Source organism: Pteropus medius, unplaced genomic scaffold (genome assembly GCF_902729225.1).
Source record: "Pteropus medius unplaced genomic scaffold, Ma_sr-lr_union100, whole genome shotgun sequence".
Classification (NCBI taxonomy): Eukaryota; Metazoa; Chordata; class Mammalia; order Chiroptera; family Pteropodidae; genus Pteropus; species Pteropus medius.
The window spans coordinates 2,131,925-2,150,292 of NW_024355008.1; the positions used below are offsets into that span (position 1 = coordinate 2,131,925).

The window sequence follows — 18,368 nt, forward strand, 5'->3', positions numbered from 1 at the left end:
GAAGTCATTATCTTAGTAATAAGTCAGTACATTTGGAGGGGAAAATCAGTTTGTCTGGAAACATTGGGAAAAGAACAGGTAGGAGAACTTTCTAAAGATAAAAATAAACACGTTGAATTATTCCGGGTTATATAAAGAAACCATTTTCTTTATTTGATTTGCGCTTTAAATACCTCCTCCCTCCCAGTACTAAATGATGGTCTTTTAAGTGGATGAACAAGTTGAGGCATTATCGAGCCAGAAAAAGAAAGTTGATTTCCATCCACCCCTTCAAACCATATAAGGACTTTAGAAATCATGCAAATATCCCACCTGTGGGATAATAAATACATGGCATTTATGTTGCTTCTTATACAGGTATCTCTGATGTCCACAGAAGACACAGAAAGTTGGTCATGGGATCATTTTACTCCCTGAGCTTAGGCAGGGGCTGAGCCCAGTTTATGGAATGATATAGGCTGCCAATCTAACTGAACAACATGGCCATATGATACAATTTCCCATCCCTGTCATGGGGTTAATAGGACATCAGGCTATTCACATGGAGTTGCAGAGCCTCTTCAAATAACACAGCACATGTCCTTTCCATTCTCCTTAAAAATTTTTATGTAAGAGAAATGAAGACCCAAGAATCATTGGCATGCTCAAAATATAGAAGTTTAGAGTTGTTTTTCATGATCTCTTCCTTCTTTCTATTAATTAAATAATTTATTGTTATTAAGTGTCTGTAGCATTCAGGAAGTTTGGAATGGGCAGTATGGTGAGAAGGGGGTGCATTCAGTGCAAGAGTTCACTGTGCTAAGAAAATGATAACAGGGTACCCTTTATGCACTGTGAATTAGATTAAGTGATTTATATATTATTTCTAAGATATAACAACTCAGTGAAAAAAAATTTATATATTACTTCCATTTAATAGAAGGGGAAACAGATTTAAAAGATTAAATCACTTGTCTACAGCCACACAAATGGTAAATAGCTGAACTGCTTACTAACCCAGCTTGGTCTCATTCTATAGCTCATAGATTAATGATCAGTCACGATGAGAATAACTTCAGGGACTGGCCAGTCTTTCTCACAGTCTACTTGATATTTCTTAAAAATCTAGAAAGCACCTTGCTCTAATAAGAACATTTAGGTTACCCTGTTGCGCTATTCTGTGAAAATTCAAAGCAAGCTATGTGACATTGTTTCATTTTTAACGTGAAGTGGTTTGTCGGAGATTTAGAAAGAAATGAATGAGGATCTAGTTTTTGCTCTTCTGCCTACTCAGAGGCAAGCCTCTTATATACCTCCTTAAGATAAAAGAAAATAACTCTTTGGTTCCACAGATTCCTGGAGGATCAATTTGATGATAAAAACACAAGCCTTTGAATTTCTTAATAGAAAACTGCTATGTAAATACAAAATTATATGATTTCAGTGAAGAAGTAATCCAAAAAGTATGTGCATATATGTGCAAATGCACAATTTGGTGGGGAGGGGGGCACAGTTTGAAGGTACTGAGCTTTTCTAGAACTTAGTCCATAATAGCATAGAAATCATAGTCAACTGGCCACCTTCCAATAGAACGTAAGACCAATTCCACTGCATCATCAGAAAGACTGGCTTTTCTGAATGACTATCACAAGTACTAAAGTATTTCTAAACTATAGCCAACTTTCTTTTAATACAGACTTTATAAGTTTGCATCCTGGCATGTAATTACAGAGCAGATTTTTATAATTTCCTTTCTATACTTTAGAAAGAATTGGATTGGCCAAGGGAATCGAAAGTAATCAATCCTACTTAAATGTACTTAAATTTTGTATTTTAATACAAAATACAATTCCAAATAATGAGATCACAAAATGTAGCATTAATGAAATATTAGGGCAAATAGGCTGAAAGTGGGGAAGAATATGTTTGATGACTATACTTCTCAAATTTCCTGGAATATTCCAAATTCTAAATACCCTGTCCCACTTTTGTCATAAACTATTGAAATGACCCAGGGATTTCAACAGTCAGCATGCAGGGTAGAATTTTCACATGGTTTTTTTTTTTAATCCAAAAGTAATACAGAAGTCCTTTTGAGAGCATGCATTCTGATGATTTGGTACAAAATATTAAGTAAGTGCGGAAAACGAATCCAGTAAATACTGAAGCAAATTAATTTTACAAAAGATATTAATAATTCACGTTTAATGGTTGATAGGGAAAAGCAGCCCCTGGCGTCCAGTGCTTGTCTAGCACCCACAGCTCAGCTTGGGGTTCTCCTGCTGAACAGCAACAATTTGAACGGACACCAACATCAGACAAGACCACTCAGTGACCAAGATGGATTGAGACAAAACCAAGAGCACTCTATAATTGTGTGGAAAACAGACAAATACATAAGCTCAAAAATGACTGTTCCCACATTCTGGCTAATATGACTAACTGCTGCTTCTTTACCAATTATAATTTTAGCTTTATTCTTCTTGCTTTCCTTGATTGAATTAAGACATTCAATCACAGAATTACTCCCACTTTCACACAGCATTCAATCCAGAGCAAAGTTTCACTTCTTTGGACCCTCCCCAGAATCAGCTAACACAATACCAAATTTTGCAATATGTCTTTTCCAATACCTTGTTACTATGAGATCCCACAGTTATCATGGCATCCATTCTGCATTGTTGCAATGAGTAAATAAACCTCACTTTATTCAAATACACGTACTTTCCTGGTGGTCTTTAACTGAGGGCATTGACATAGTAAATATAGATGTATTGTTTCATGACCGAGAAAACAAAATGTTAATTTTGCTATAATACTGTCATTAATACTAGCTAAAATATATCATTTCTTCAAAGGATATAATGACTGAAAATGAGACCAATAGTTTTATGAACCAGCATTCAAGTACTAGCTCTATCTCTTTCTCTTCTTAATTCTCAAAGCAATTGCATTAGGAAGCTATGTGAGTAACTGGAAAATAAAATAGTTATATGCACTGAAACTTAGTACATATATAAATTCACACAAAATTAATCACAAGAACCACAAAAGGCTGAAATGAATGAAAGGATGGCATGAATATATCAACTCTTAAAATCACAAATAATGCATTTGATAAATTTTAATTTGAAGTTTAACATGTTAGGAAGATACCACAGAACTCTTGCATAAGAATTAGGTGTAAGCATTGTGTATATTTGCAGAGACAATTGAAACTTAATCATCTACTCTGAGAAACCAATCTTATATTGACTTGAGGCCTCTTGTCCTATAATTAATCACATTTGATGATTCTTATCCGCACCATGAGAAATATTACAGACTACAGTGCTAATGTACTGCTTCTCAAACTTTAATGTCCATACAAATTGCCTGGAAATCTTGTCAAAAAGCAAGTCCTCACTCAATAGATCTGGAGCAGAGCTCCAGATTCTGCCTTTTTAACCAACTCCCCAGTGATATCAATGGTGCGCGTCCAAGGATTATACTAAATAGCAGAAGTATCAAATTTAAATGTTGTAAAGGCAGGCTAGGAAGTTTCTGGGGGCTAATATTCATGCCTGCGATCATCACCTACAGGACTTGTACAGCCCATGACAAGCCCTAACACTTCATACAGAGAAGGCTGGCAGTGACTGTTGGAGGTTCTCTGGCAGTCTAAGGTTGCCCTGGCAGTAGTGACATAGCTGCACAAAACTGCTTCCTGCTGCATTAGCCACTATGTATACTCCAACAGGGAAAAACTAGAATATTCCTTTTCTACAATTAAAGGCAAAAGGAACCCTGCCTTTATTGGGATTTCTTATCTCATCTATCTTTGTGTCTTTGTAACTCAATAACCATTAATTCCCAACATATTCTCCCCACTCCCTAATGTTTGGTTCAATTCAGGCTTTATATATAAAATTATATAAATTAAATTATATAAATCATAGAATTATATATAAATTATATAAAATTATATATAGTTTCCCTGAGGTTTTGGTCAGTTTGTTCCTGAATAATTGTAGGCAAAAACAAACAAAAAACAAAAAACAAAAAACAAAAACAAAAACAAAAACTGGAGGCTGCTCAAGGGAAACCTGGGGGACTCTATGTCCCTTATGTTATAATCCAAAAGCTAAGAGATGAAAGGGGCCTAAGAGTTCATCTAGTCCAGTGGGCACCAAAAGTGTTTGGTTTGGGAGATGTGATGCTCATGAAGGATGTGGGAATCAGGCCAGGCCTGCCTTAGTGCAGCAGATAAATTATCACACATGGCCACAGACTAGTTGTTGTTCCATAGTCACAGTGCAGCTCTGCCTATATAATAGCTAATGGAACTAGAGGCTCAGTATGAAACTCTATCTAGAACCTGAATTTTTAACTCAGGAGACCTGGATTGCTAAGGGTATTTTTGCACCCACATTAAGTAATTGCACTAGAGTTTCAGGGTCAGTGACTAGGGCAACCAAGGCTTAGAAAGAGCCAATTTGAGGCTTCTCTTGGATAGGCTGACAACCATAGCAAACTTTCAATGTCACTTGAGAAAACTAGGGGAGACTATATTAGACATGCTTACTTCATTTGATACCATCCTTCATCTTTTTTTTTGAGATCTGAGCCAATTAAGTGTAACAGAGAAAGAATAATTTGACTAAGATCTATGTATCAGAAGGCTCATTCTTATTCTTTCTCAAATCAGTCCTCTGTTGGAACGCTTGCTGAAGAATTCCACAAAATGGTATATTTAACTTCATTACATAAACTACATTATATACTATATTATAGGTGCTCAAAAAATTCACAACTAAAAGGTACACAAAAAATTAAAATACAAACAGATAAAACAAAAATCATGAAAGTAATCACACAAAGTGGTTCCTGAGGTTTTCTTATAATTCTCCTATGTTGACTGTTTCCTTTAGTTGACTGCTAGACATCAAAGAAAAGATGTATAGGAGAAAACATTTTTTGAGAAAAATTTATTTTTAAAAAAGGGAATCTATCTCCCTTAATCAGTTTCAGTGGTGGAACACAAGAATTCTCAGGAGAAAAAAACCAATCACTGCAACTTACAAAAGCAAACTAAGACCCAGAAAAGTAGAGAAAAATAGCAAAAGTATATGGTTAGTAGGAAAGCCAGCATTGGAGCTAAAGTCCATTATTATTGCCAAGACCTGTAGTCTTCCCTCTATATCACAATGTGCTCATAGATTTTAGGACTTAGTAATAATATCTTGAATATAATAAGCTCTCGAATGTTCATTTCTGAAAAAATAAGCAAATATCTACCGGCGAGAGAAACATTAAATTCACTGTTAAGGCAGACCCATGATGATTCTTATTTTTGCTACTGCTTTCATGACACTAAAGAGATCTCTAGAAAAATCAGTGAGCCAATTCATAGTTCATCTTCTAGCCAAACTTCTACTTATATGTCCAGACACTAAAACATAAATCTTTAAAACAAATTCAAAATCATTTTGTTTTTGTGATAATCAACTAAGGAACCTATAAAAATAAAAACAAGAAGTTATTGAATACTGTTGTTCCCATCTATTTTTAAAAAGAATGCCATTACCAGTTTGAGGTGGTAGAACTTTGGAATCTTCCGACATTTTAGCTGTAGGTAAAATCCATGGCTTTTCACTTGAAGCTACAGCAAAAGAAATGGAATTTGCTGAAGATTTTTTTTGGAGAGGAAAAAAAGACAGAAATAGGTTGCTGGTATGGTTAAGTGGCTACAAAAAGCCTGTAATAAAATGTGCATACTGATCCAATCAAAAGCCATCATATCTCAAGAAGAAATCAATATGTACCCATCCCAAGACCATTTGATTAGTAACTAGAGAGAGACCAGAGTTTGGCATCATACTCTCAACATATTTGAGGACAGAAAACAAACTTAATGGGCTGTACGGAATTAACGGGCTGATGATACTAAATTTAAAAAAATAATCCAATCAGACATATATATACGTGTGTGTGTGTGTGTGTGTGTGTGTGTGTGTGTGTGTGTGTGTGTATTTTTTTTTAACAAAATCAACCACTTGTTTGGCCAAATTAATGGAATTCATGAGTTCACTGAGGTTTGCAGAGATAGGACCCAGTAAATGTGTCCTCTAGAATTAAGCAATCACCATCCATATCTTAACACCAGATTTCAGGTTCTGTTATTACCCAAGGTGCCCCCAGGTTTCTCAAAAGGGAAAGGCGTTTTTGCCTGAGGAAATTCTGGAAGTCTTTTCGGAGCTGTAATGAAACATAAGAAATATTATGACTTGACGTACAAGTAACAGAGAAAGATTTTTAAAATCACAAGCTTGCTAAAACAAAAAACACAAAAAGGCAAATTACTCATGTTAAGTAAGGCACTGTTAGTAGTATTTCTTACTCCTGTGTTTCAATGCTTGATAATATAATAAAGCTTCTTGTTATATTTTTTATAATCAAGCCACGATATCTGAGGAATTTGAGCTCTTCTTTTCACCTTCATTAAATTAGTTTCCTAATTTCTTCATCTGTGTGTATGTGTGCACGTAGATACATTTTATTTAAACTCAAGCCAAGCACCAAACACATCTGAACTAGAAAATGTCCATCTTATAGCTTTTAAAAATAGAATTTCAGGAACCACATGGCTTTATATTTAAGCTCCTGCTTCCTATCTAACAACTTTTTTGATATTATACTCATAAAGAAATTCTAAGAAGCAGTCTGCATAAATATTATAAATGTCTTTTATGTGAAAAGAAACAAAGAGATATTCAGAGAAAAATATAGAAAAGTATTCAGGGACAAAATAATTTTGAATTAAAAGAATCAAAAATAACATCAAAATACGACCACCAAAAAGGAAAACAACTAAAGATTTGTCATAGAGAAACTTTTAGAATCCTAAATTATAAAATAAAGATTTTATAACGTTTAAAAACTTGGTGTTGGGGAATTTATTGTTTTATAAGACATTTGTCCCTTCTTTCCTGTGAGGTGATAAATTTGAATGAATAAGCCTCAGGACTCCTTTCAAGCATGCATAATATTTCCAAGGTAATAAAAAGCTACAGTTTTTAATAATTTTACCTAGAGTGCTCAGTGGCAATTAAAACCTAGGTATTAGAATAGTTTGCAGTGTTTCCAGGGTCCTTTCACTGAGAACAACAACAAAGAAGAATTCAATAGTTAGCAACTGCATAAATCACAATTTGATGTTGTGGCTTAACCATGACCATGTGACACATGCTCATAACAGAATGTGTACTGGGCAGCTAATGTCTTTGCTGGAAATAGCTGGCTTTCCCTGGAAAAGTTTTACATAGTGGTTAAAAATTGAAGGTATGCTTTCGAAGTGCCTCGGTGTGACATGGAAGATCAATATCACAAGTACAGAACAAAATACATGGGGCTCCATTTCTTCAGGAGAAGAGAACAAAGCAAGTTGTGTTCTCTTGGGCCAAGAAGCAGCTAACATGCATGACATGAAATTCTTATTAGAAAGCATGACATTTTAGGGATTGTCCTCAAGTTTAGTACACACAAGACTTGGAAAAACCAATCAAAACAGAAAGCACAGACATAATCAAGACTTCCAGATTTCCCCCCACCCCTTAGCTTTATGTGTTAAAAGGCTGGCATTCTGTTTTTCTATACATCCTAAGAGACTGGTTAAAAGGATGTGTAGTTAGCATCTAGCATCCAGAGCTACCTAGAATATCCATCACCAGGATCAAGGCATGTTGTTAACTCTTTAATGGAACTAGTCCAAGAAATTGGAAGATTAACTACTGCCAGTAAGGAGGGGAGAGATGGGGGGGAAAGTTAAGGTACTGGGTTACTTTTTATTTCTTTGAGTGCTGGGAGATTTTTTTTGGTTTGTTTTAGAAAAAAAGTTCTTAGAATTACCCAGTTTTCTTTCTGAAATGTCTAACACACTAGACACAGTGGGTTTAGTGGTTCTTGGAACTGATTCAGGAGTCACTGGAAGGTAAAAAAGACAACTTTATTTTAATTAAGATAAAATGATGAAGCAACCAAAGATCATAAGATATTTGTTGCCCTTTAGAATTAGTAACTGACACTTAGATAGCTCATCATGTTTCAAGTTATGTATGTTAAGGACTCCCTGGCTTGCCCCAGGTGCTTGAGCTGACATTCATCTAGCCAAAAAGCGCACTGAACTGACCTCCATGAAAGCACTTATCAGATTAATCCTAATTTTTTATTTGTCTGCCCTTTTCTTTCTCTTTATCTTCAGAGCTTAACGTAATGTCTGGGGTATAGTAAAGCAAGCACATGATAAATGTTTATTAAATGAATTAATTTAATGAGCAAATAAAAGAATAAACCAGGGCAAAAGGTTTATTTAGAACTATTACATTATGAGATTTCTCTCTTTCAAACTACAGTCAACATGCAAAAGTTGGAACTGGGTTCAAGTTATGATAACAATTCAAATGCTTAGGCACAAGTCTGGTCCAAAAGCTAGATCAAAGGCAATGATCACCTCGAGTAAATAGTTTTGAAGAAATAAACCAGGATCTCTGAGATCTGGAATGAATTGTGAGCTAGACAATTTCAGAATTTTGCAGGGTAAGGACACATGATAACACAATAACACTGCTTGACTAAGTGTTTCTGAAGTGGAAAATTCTGAGGAAGGATTGGCAGAGAACTAAGAAATCTGTAGACTCTCCCATAAGATACTGTGCCAAGAGAAGAAAGTGGAATTAGGGAAAGTATAATTGGGTTGAATCTTTCGGCAGAAAAGAACTTGGAGGCATCCACTGGGCCATGCCTATTTTTTTTAAGTACTGAATAATTATATTGAAATCATAAAACTACCTAGGAATTTCATTCAAATAGATTATTTCAGCATCTGGAATAGCTTCTCCCTCTGCCTCAACTCCCAAGAAGGTGAGGAATGGAAGGTCTTCTTACTCTATTAAAAATATCTCTACCTGAATAGGTTTCTTGAAATTAAGTTATTATATTTCCTCACCAGACTTTATCTTCTCTGGACCAGTTATCAGTCAAAGAGTTTAATGCATGGACAGTATCACTAATATTACAATTTATAGCAATTTTATGGATTTAAAAATTCACTTTAGGTTGGAGTTACTTTGCTAAATGTGGACTTGGGGGAGTTCTTGCCAGACATTTATTTCACTGAGCCCTAGATGAGGTAGTACTGCTCTGGCGAAGACTACAGTTCAGAGATAATATGTTCCCAGTGAGCTGGACTTGGGCAGTTCATTCATAGAAGAAATGCTGAATGTTTGTTAGTAACAGCTGATAAACTGTGGGGAAAATGCATACCACATTTATTCTTTAAAGGATTTTTACCAAGCTATTACATATTCTCTAGACTACTATTGTTGATCTTCCAGAGATATTGCTGCTAAACAATTCCACTGTACTTTCATAGATCTCAAGCTATGGATCTGTGAAGGATAATGACATTTTATTAAACTGACCACTTGTAACGTGAAGAGAAAGCAGTCTGTCTGTCTTCATATAAAAGGAAAGCACCAAAACCAGGTATCACATTTTAGTGTAAAAATATTTCAGAACACTGAAGTAACAACTTTTATTTAGAGTGAAAAATACAGCTTCCATATTACACATCAGATGTTATATGAGTCAATAGTTCATTTTGCATCTGTTTGGTTTTTTTTCAAACATTAGATTAAGAACATAGACTCTCCTATCGTTTTGTGCTTCTGATCAAAATAAATTTCCTACTGGCTCTTCACTGAAACAAGTACAGGCTTGTTAATTATTTACTTTTTGAAAACATATATTACTTATTCTCTCAAAGCCAACAACATAGGGATGTCATTACCTGTTATAGGCTGTGCTGGGATTTTTTCTACCTTTGGTGTTTTAGATTCAGCAGGTAATGCCAAGGTTTCATTCTTAGCTAAAAAAGTCAGAGAACAAGTAATTTGCTTCATTTCCTTAAAACACAGTTTCCAAATACAATTAATTCAAAACATAACCAAGTAACAGACTATTTCCAGAAATTCTGCTTATCCCTTCCCACCAAGCAGTCAACAAATCTACTGTGCATTTCTACCAGAGATTAGGATGAGTGCATGACAGTTTTCAGAACTCTTTCTCATTAACCCCAGGTAATTCTTTAAGATCTAAGCTGGCATTGGAATGAAGAAAAAAATCACAAGCCAATACTTGAATGACTCTCAAGCTGTTCTGATTCATAGAGTTTCTGGAAGGCATAGGTTGTATTGCAAATACTCTATGGGATTTTATATTCAAGTACTCCTAATTTTAAGAAAAAAAAAATCAATGAATAGAAAATTTCCATTATTATGCATGGTAAAATATGTAATAGGTTATGACACTGAAATTTTAGACAAGCACAAATAACACACACAGGAAACTAAATTATTTGAAAACGTTTATGTCAAAAAAATACTACCAGTAATTTATTTGAGCCACGTGTTAACAAAGACCTTTTCTTTTGGTCACACATGGGAATTCAGTGTAAAGAATAAAATCAAATATTTTTCTATTTTTTTCCTTCTTTAGACAATTATTTAGGAAACTTCTCTCTAAAATTTAGGTATTCTTTTTCAAAGAAAATATATTCATACCAGAGTTTCCCAATGATTAAGATATTTGGCTAGTTAATACACGAATCAATGACCTACTTGTAATATTCTGAAACTATCTAGTGGCATAAAAGAATTCATTCATCTTTGAGACACACCGATCATGTCATTTTGAACTGATTATATAATTCAGATAGGAATTTTTAGAGTCCTAAGATTGTACAGGAACTCCTTGGGTTTCTTAGCTTTGGCGTTACTGACATTTTGGGCTGGGTAATTTTTGGTGTGGGGGCCTTTCCTTTGCTGTAGGATGTTTAGTAGCACTTCTGGCCTTTACCCACTGGATTCCACTAGCACTTATAGAGTTGTGGCAACCAAAAATGTCTCCAGACATTACCAAATATTCCCTGAGGGACAAAATTGCCTTCTGTTGAGAACTATCGATCTAATCTGTTCTCTCAAAGTTCTCTGAGCATGCAAATTTTGTAACCTTCTGTAGTTCCCATCACTGTTCTAAAGGCCACTTTATTCTTAGTTAACATGGGCACGAAATATTTATTTACTTCTGATGGACAAAGACAATTTTAAAGTCATCGTTTTCATAATGTTAATAAAAGTCAATTGATTTTTAATCTGTATTATGGAAGCGTACAATAGATTCCTACATAGAGCCAATTATTTTCAAGAGTGATTTAAAATGCTAGAAATAGATGTCACAAGTGCTACATACTTGCCATATTAAATAGTCAAGTGTGTGTCTTGGATTCAGGTTTACATGAAGTTGCACAGCATGTCTGTACAACAGAAATGTTTGATATGATTGTTCAAATTAATTAAGCAGGGCATAAAGAGAAGGAACTCTATTTGGAATAACTAAAAAAAAAAACAGATCTAGTATAATTTTATGAAAAATTCTGGTTTTGAAATTTCTAAATTTTATCGAGATTTTTTCCTGCCTTTTTTTGTAGTCATTTTTTATTTAGAATGATTGTGATTGTTGGCACAGGAAAAAAATAATTCAGAGTACAGATTTTTATGATTATAAGGTTTTTATTTTATACTTCTTCCCTTTTCAGTGTCCTCTTATCCTTCAGGACACCTTTGCTAATCCTCTCCTTCCTATGAGTATCTGATGTTCTTGGTGGTTCCCTGGATGACTAGGAGTATCTATCTATCTATTTATTTTAACCTCCAAAGCCTAGACTTTCATACGATGCTCTGAGTTGCTTTGCTTTAGCTCTTTATATTCTAAACATGCCCTTAGCTGGCAATCACATGACTCTAAAATTAGCTGTTAATAAAGAAGAAATGGTAAATTACCTTCCCAAGAGATATTTGTATTCTTTACACATCACTAATTACTAAGAAAGGCATAATGTATTTCTTACTATGGCATTTCAGGAATCAGAGAAATTGGTAGATGGAGAAGATATTTGAATGGAGAACTCTTTATGTCTCCTATCAACCCATGAGCACTATCTATGTACAACTACAGTCAGAACAACTTAAAACCCAGGACATTCCTTTTCCTCTCTGATTCTTCTGTACCTTTTTTCAAGATACTTGCTTCCTTGAATTTTTGGCAATCTAAGTCTTGGGTTTGGCAAAGCCTTTGTATGACCCTGGGAGATGTGGGTGTAATACTAACTTTTTGTTTATTTCTCTCATTATTCACACCATGTGTTCTTAGAACAAAAGCTATTAATTTTTTGGAATCCCATGACTGGCTCTGCTGGAATGAGGATATTATTTTTAGAATTTACCCCCTCAAAAAGTAGGTCTTTTCTGAATTACAGTGATAAATAACTTAAGGAAAGTTTATTTCTCCCACACTGGTATAAAGAACTGCTTATGTTCACACTATTTTCATTAAAAAAAACCCAAAACATTAAATTTAAATGTAATTTTTTGTTAGCATTCATTTTGAATAGTAAAAAATTGGAAACAACATACACATTTATCGACAGAGGAATAAATAAATGGAAGTATAGTCATACCACAGAATATTATAGATCATTAAAATGAGTGAACTTGGGTTAATAATATGCATCAAATTGGGTAAACTTTTAAAAACAATATTGAGAAAAAAACAATTTGCAGAATATATACAAATCATTAATAATGTGGAGTTACCTAGGTATTTTTAAAGAGAGGTAGATTAGAGTGCTTTCATTACACATTCCCCAGCAAACTCCAAATCCATAAAAGAAATTTTTGTTTCATTAAGTCTCTTCTTGGAGTTCCTTTCCTTGGTATTTCCCATACTTTGTGCTGATCTTTGCTAGTACCTTTCTCAGATGTGCCCTGGGGCTCATGCTTTGGAGCGGCGGTCCCTAACATTTTTGCCCTTTTCAGAGGGCACCATGACCAGTGCTCCTATGAGAAGCTAATGCCTGATGATCTGAGGTGGAGCCGAGGTGGTGATATTAGCACTGGGGAGCAGGTGCAAATACAGATGAAGCTTCACTCTGCTCACCCGTTGCTCACCTCCTGCTGTGCCTGATTCCTAACAGGCCATAGACTAGCATTGGTATGTGGCCCAGGAGTTGAGGACCCTTGCTTTAGAGGACCCCAACATCACAAATATACATAATAAAAATGTATGAAAGAACACGTGGATACCTCTTACACTTGCTAACACAAAGCAACCCACTGTGTAAGTATCCTACTTTATGCTAAATGTAATTTTTAAACACAGTCTATTAAGATGGTACATTTGATAGGTTTTCTAGACATTTTCAAACTTACTGGCTATCAGTGTCTTCAATCCATAAAAAAAATTGCCATCTATTGAATTTAAGATAGGTGTTTTCCCAGGAATACCAGTTTAAAAAGTTATTTATTATTTGCATAGATATTTTTCCCCATTAAAATGACATTCAATCCTGAAACTTTAGTGAATCATATTGGGAAACAAAAGCAAAACAAAACAAAACAAAAATTTACTGTTTAATTCTCTAAATCAAAGAAAATAGAAAGACTGAATTGGCATTAAGGTAGCTGGCAGAACTTTGCAAACCCTGCCCCCGCCCCCCGCCCCCAAATTAGGAAATATCACTCAAGACTAAGGATTGAGGAATAAAACACCTTCCAGTTCAAAACTGACAGCAGTGGTCTGGGAAAAAAAATGCTCATTTTCACTCTCCTTCACAAATCCAAACAAGTTTTCCAGGTGCAGGGCAAGGTAGTACATAGGTTCTGGGCTGAGAACAGGTAAATGCAAAAATCCTGAGCTCTGATTCCAAACATAGGTTCACTGAGGGAATTTAATTTGGAAGTTTCCTGGCTGTTAGCATAGAATATAGATGATATAGAGCTGAGTCATAAGGTTTTATAGCTAAAAGGAAGATGGTCTAGTGTGATGTACAAATTAAGGAAATGAAGCCTAAGAGTCATTTATCTACATTTTTGGAGGTAACTCACTTTAGAATTAACAGATATGAATATTTTACAGTAAAAATGTAATGAGTGCACAAAATCACAAAGATTTACTGGCAAATATTTTCACATCTTAATAAAATGGTGATGCGAAGATTGGTGTTTTTTTCCTAAAATTGTAGGTCTAATAGTTCACTATTAAGTGCTCGTCTACCCGCTTAAGGCTTTGTTCCTCCTTCTTAACCAGAAGTTATCAAAATTAACAGCTAAGGAGAACTTAAGAGTTCTTACCTTTTAAAACTGTTACAATCTGATTGCCTAGCATCGAACAAGCAAGCAGGTCAGGTCTCCAACAAGGGAAAAGAAATTAAATCTGAAGTCTCTGTATGGACAGGTCCTGGGGTCTGTGTAACTCACCATTACAGTCCACAGCAACTTGCAGTTCTGGCACAGAATAATGCTAAGTAGTTGTTGAATGAATGCTGCCAAACGGGAGGCTTGGGCCTCTGTTTTTGCATCCATACAATGTGAAGCTTCAGTCACATAAGTGCTAAGCTAGTGCCTACTTCATGGAAAATACTCTGCATTTTTGTCTTACTCATTTTCTACCACATCATGCCATCATCTCCTTCCATATTTATCAATGGCCCAAGACATTCTCCAGAGACTTTAGAGCGGTGGTTCTCAAAGCATTGTTCCTAGACCAGCAACATCAGTTTACTATGAGAACTGCAAATTCTCAGGCCCTGCCCCAGACCTACTGAATCAGTTAACTCTGGGGATGGGCCCAGCAGTCTATGTATTCAAAAGATCTCTAAGATGTCTGATGCTCCACCAAGTTTGAGATCCTCTGCTATAGAGAGAATGCAGACTGATCTGATGCTCAAATGTAGCAACTGACTTAGCCCAGTGACCAGCACAATTATTCCCTGGGCTCCTTTTAAAGGGTTTTGTTGCTTGGTTATTTTTTCCAAATTGTTATGTTTTACATTTCTTAAACACTAAAATCATATCAGATTTTTTTCTAGAAGTAGGAAACAGTATCAAATACAAGCAAATAATAATTCTAATAGACCTGACCTTTACATCATTTTCCACTGAAAATACCTAGTGGTCCATTGATAGTATATTATGTGTAATTATTTACAATAATTACTTTATTTAAAAATTATACTTATAAAAGTGTATTTTGGATATTTGATAAATGTTCATTCACTCTTCTTTCATAAATGTAAATATTTTATTTAAATATAAAATATTATTTCCCTATAGAATATTATTTAATACTTTTGACACTCCAAACTCTCTGCTATTTACTTTTTTTTCCAATTATTTTTATTGGGGTAAAATATTCATGACATAAAATTTATGATCTTAACCATTTTTAAATGTAAAATTCAGTAGTCTTAAATACATTCATAACATTGTACACCCATCACCATCATCCATCTCCAGAACTCTTATCATGTTTTAAAACTGAAACTATGCCACTAAATACTAACTCCTCATTCCCCTCTTCTCTCCAGTCCCTGGCTACCACCATTCCACTTTCTCTCTCAATGAATTTGACTACTCTGGGTATCTCATATAAGTGGAATTGTACAGTAATCTTCTTTTTGTAATTGGCTTGTTTAACTTAGTATAATGTCCTTCAGTTTCATCAGTATCATAGCATATGTCATAATATCCTTCCTTTTTTAAGGCTGAATAATATACTACATAATAAAATATCCATTTATCTTTTGATGAACACTTGGTTTGCTTTCATGTTTTAGCTATTGTGAATAATGCTACTATAAACATGGGTGTACAAATACTTCTTTGAAAACTTTTTTTCATTTCTTTTGGTTATATACCTAGAAGTGAAATTGCTGGATCACATGGTAATTCTATTTTTAATTTTTTGAGAAACGGTCATGCTGTTTCCATTTTACATTCCCATCAACATCATACGTGCCTGTCCCTTACTTTTTAATTTAATCCCAAATAACTAATTTGCTAGATGCCTTGGATATTCTAAGACTATCAGTGTTAGTACTCAGTCACTGCAAAGTTCAAATGGAGAATTTTGCTGCTTACCTAATTGTCTCTTGATTGTATCTGAAATCTCAAACATTATGGATGTGGGGAGTTTTACAGTGGTTTCATTAAGACCTGGAATAACAAGATGGACTGCAAGGAAACAGAAGTAAAGATAAGAGGAAGAAAATCATCATGACATAAAACAAAGCTCAGAGCATCATACTAGTAATTATGAACTTTAGCACTTATTTTGCTTAGTCAGCTTTAACCCAAACTTCAAAATGTTAGAAAAATATGATAGTACCTTTTAAACAGAATCTTTTTCATATTATGAACTGAATTGAAATTCTATGGCTTTTAATCCATGAACTCAAAAATTGTAAAATGGCTGCTTAATGTGATAAACAAAGACTACCATAATTCATTTCTTAAAAAGCAGTCCTATATGACAAAGTCTCCCTCGTGACTGCAATAGCGCTGTGGGGCAGGTAGGATAGATGCCACCATGTCCACTAGGCATGGGCTAGAGTTGCTTCTCTAACATGGTAGAAGTAGCATCACTAAGTTCTTAACCAGGATTTTAAACACTGAAAGGAAATGAATCAACGTCAATTCAACAGACCTGCTCACAGTGCAAAATTCTGTAAAGGATCCATTATCAAAAAAATAGCCTAACTTTCTTAATCTAGGTACAGATTTCAAGATACTCACGTAGTATCGTTCCTCCAATGGGAGTCTTATCCGGAGATTTAGTTGAAGCCCTGTGAGTAATGTTCTGAATCACTGTTGAAATATAAAAATACAATTGTGTGATGGAAAAAAATAGGAAGCAGTAAGAATCTAATAATGTGAAGACATCTACACTGAGGAAACCCGGACCTAACTTTTCAGTTTGTAGAAAGAAACCCATTGGGCTGGCTACACAGCCAATGAAGGGACTAGGAAACACATTTTACCTTGATGCCTCTGCCTGTAAGTAAGGAAAGTCTATTACTCTATCATAAAGTGTTCCATTCCAATGAGCTGAAATTTTTTCCCCTCATTTACACTCCCTGCAGCCTACCTACATTAACGAACAAAATGAGACAACGACTTAATAAATAAAAAATTAGAAAATGTATATTCTCAAAGCAAAGCCATCTTTGGATGATTCTAATACTAATTGACCCTGTTTTGAGAGTATACTTGGAACATTGTGTTTTCTTAAAATGAAGAACTACCTTAAGGGCCCAATCCTCTCTACCAAGAAACTCTGAAAATAATAAAATGTGTCTGATAATTTGAAAAAACAGTCAAAACAAAAACAACTGGATGCTGAAATGAAATAAGACATTATAATTCTTGAAACCTGGATGTCTTTACTTTCCCTAAAGTGACCACTAAATCATAGCTTTCGTTTCATTAATCAAAATATCCATTAATGACTTTCTTCATGTATGCTAACTTAACCCTGAACAAAGCCACACATATTTAACTGGCTTTTTACAATTAAGTATTTCTTACAATTGCTTTGTCCCTAGTTGCCCAACCAATGCAACTTGACAAGATTTGACTTATTGGTACAAGAATCAAAATACTATTAACTTCTAACTTACTAGACCATACTGGTTTCTTTAAACTATTTCTGAAAAACAATAATCATACAAATAGAGAAAATACATGCTGTTTAATTATTTCAGTTTAAAAGTTCTAAACACATATCCAGAGCAGGCTCATACAAATTACCTTGTTTGATGATTGTTATTGGGATCACCTTCCTTGGGATGTACGCTGGCTGAAGAGAGAGGAAGAGAGTCAGCTTCGGAGGTAGTGTTAACTTTTTTAAAATAATAAATCGAAGAACTGGAAGTAGCCTTTTTTGTCTTTAATGAAGTCACCATGACACTGATTTAACAGTTGCTTGAAAGATCTTTAGTACATATATATCTGATGCTATTTTATGGACTTGCTTGGTTTTCCCCATAAATGTCCAAAGATCTGACAGAAGCAGTTTCTTCAGAACTCTCTTTAGTTTATTTAGAAACTGCAATGGAGAGAAATAAATCCTCTGGACTGAATACTATAGTTTATTTTCACTTCATTTGAGACATGACCCAGCCAAATTCTTCTTTACATTCCTTCTCAAAAAGCAGTTACGCTTCATATTATCTTTTAAAACTAAACAACAGCAAATGTTTGAATGTACCCAATTGCTACTGCTGCTACTATATATAACACAACCACAATGAGCTCCTGACACCAAGCATTTCCTTACCCAAGAAGGCAGAACTGGACATCAAATCCAGTTATTTTTACTTCCAAAGACCACACTAGTTAACAACCATTCTGGACATATTTATGCTCAAAAGACCTCAGAATTAGAATGGTAGGTCCTAGAGAACTGTGAATTCTCCCCTCTCTCAAACTGCCTCAGATCAGATGTCCCACAGGAAG

The 18,368-nt window shown here is 34.7% G+C and overlaps 1 protein-coding gene across 35 annotated transcripts in view; it reads right to left on the reverse strand.

The window, feature by feature from the left end:
- Positions 1-18,368, reverse strand: part of ABI3BP (ABI family member 3 binding protein) — a 232,156-nt gene that overhangs the window by 106,833 nt on the left and 106,955 nt on the right. For 29 of the 35 annotated variants that reach the window (XM_039856986.1, XM_039856979.1, XM_039856976.1 and 26 more), the window contains exons 7-13: positions 17,661-17,709; positions 16,647-16,718; positions 15,993-16,085; positions 9,806-9,883; positions 7,867-7,941; positions 6,145-6,216; positions 5,546-5,620 (exon numbers count right to left, since the gene is read on the reverse strand). In XM_039856986.1, the coding sequence (XP_039712920.1) occupies positions 5,546-5,620; positions 6,145-6,216; positions 7,867-7,941; positions 9,806-9,883; positions 15,993-16,085; positions 16,647-16,718; positions 17,661-17,709 (514 nt within the window). The remainder of the gene's footprint in view (positions 1-5,545; positions 5,621-6,144; positions 6,217-7,866; positions 7,942-9,805; positions 9,884-15,992; positions 16,086-16,646; positions 16,719-17,660; positions 17,710-18,368) is intronic. The other 6 variants (XM_039857007.1, XM_039857009.1, XM_039856983.1 and 3 more) reach the window with 3 other exon arrangements.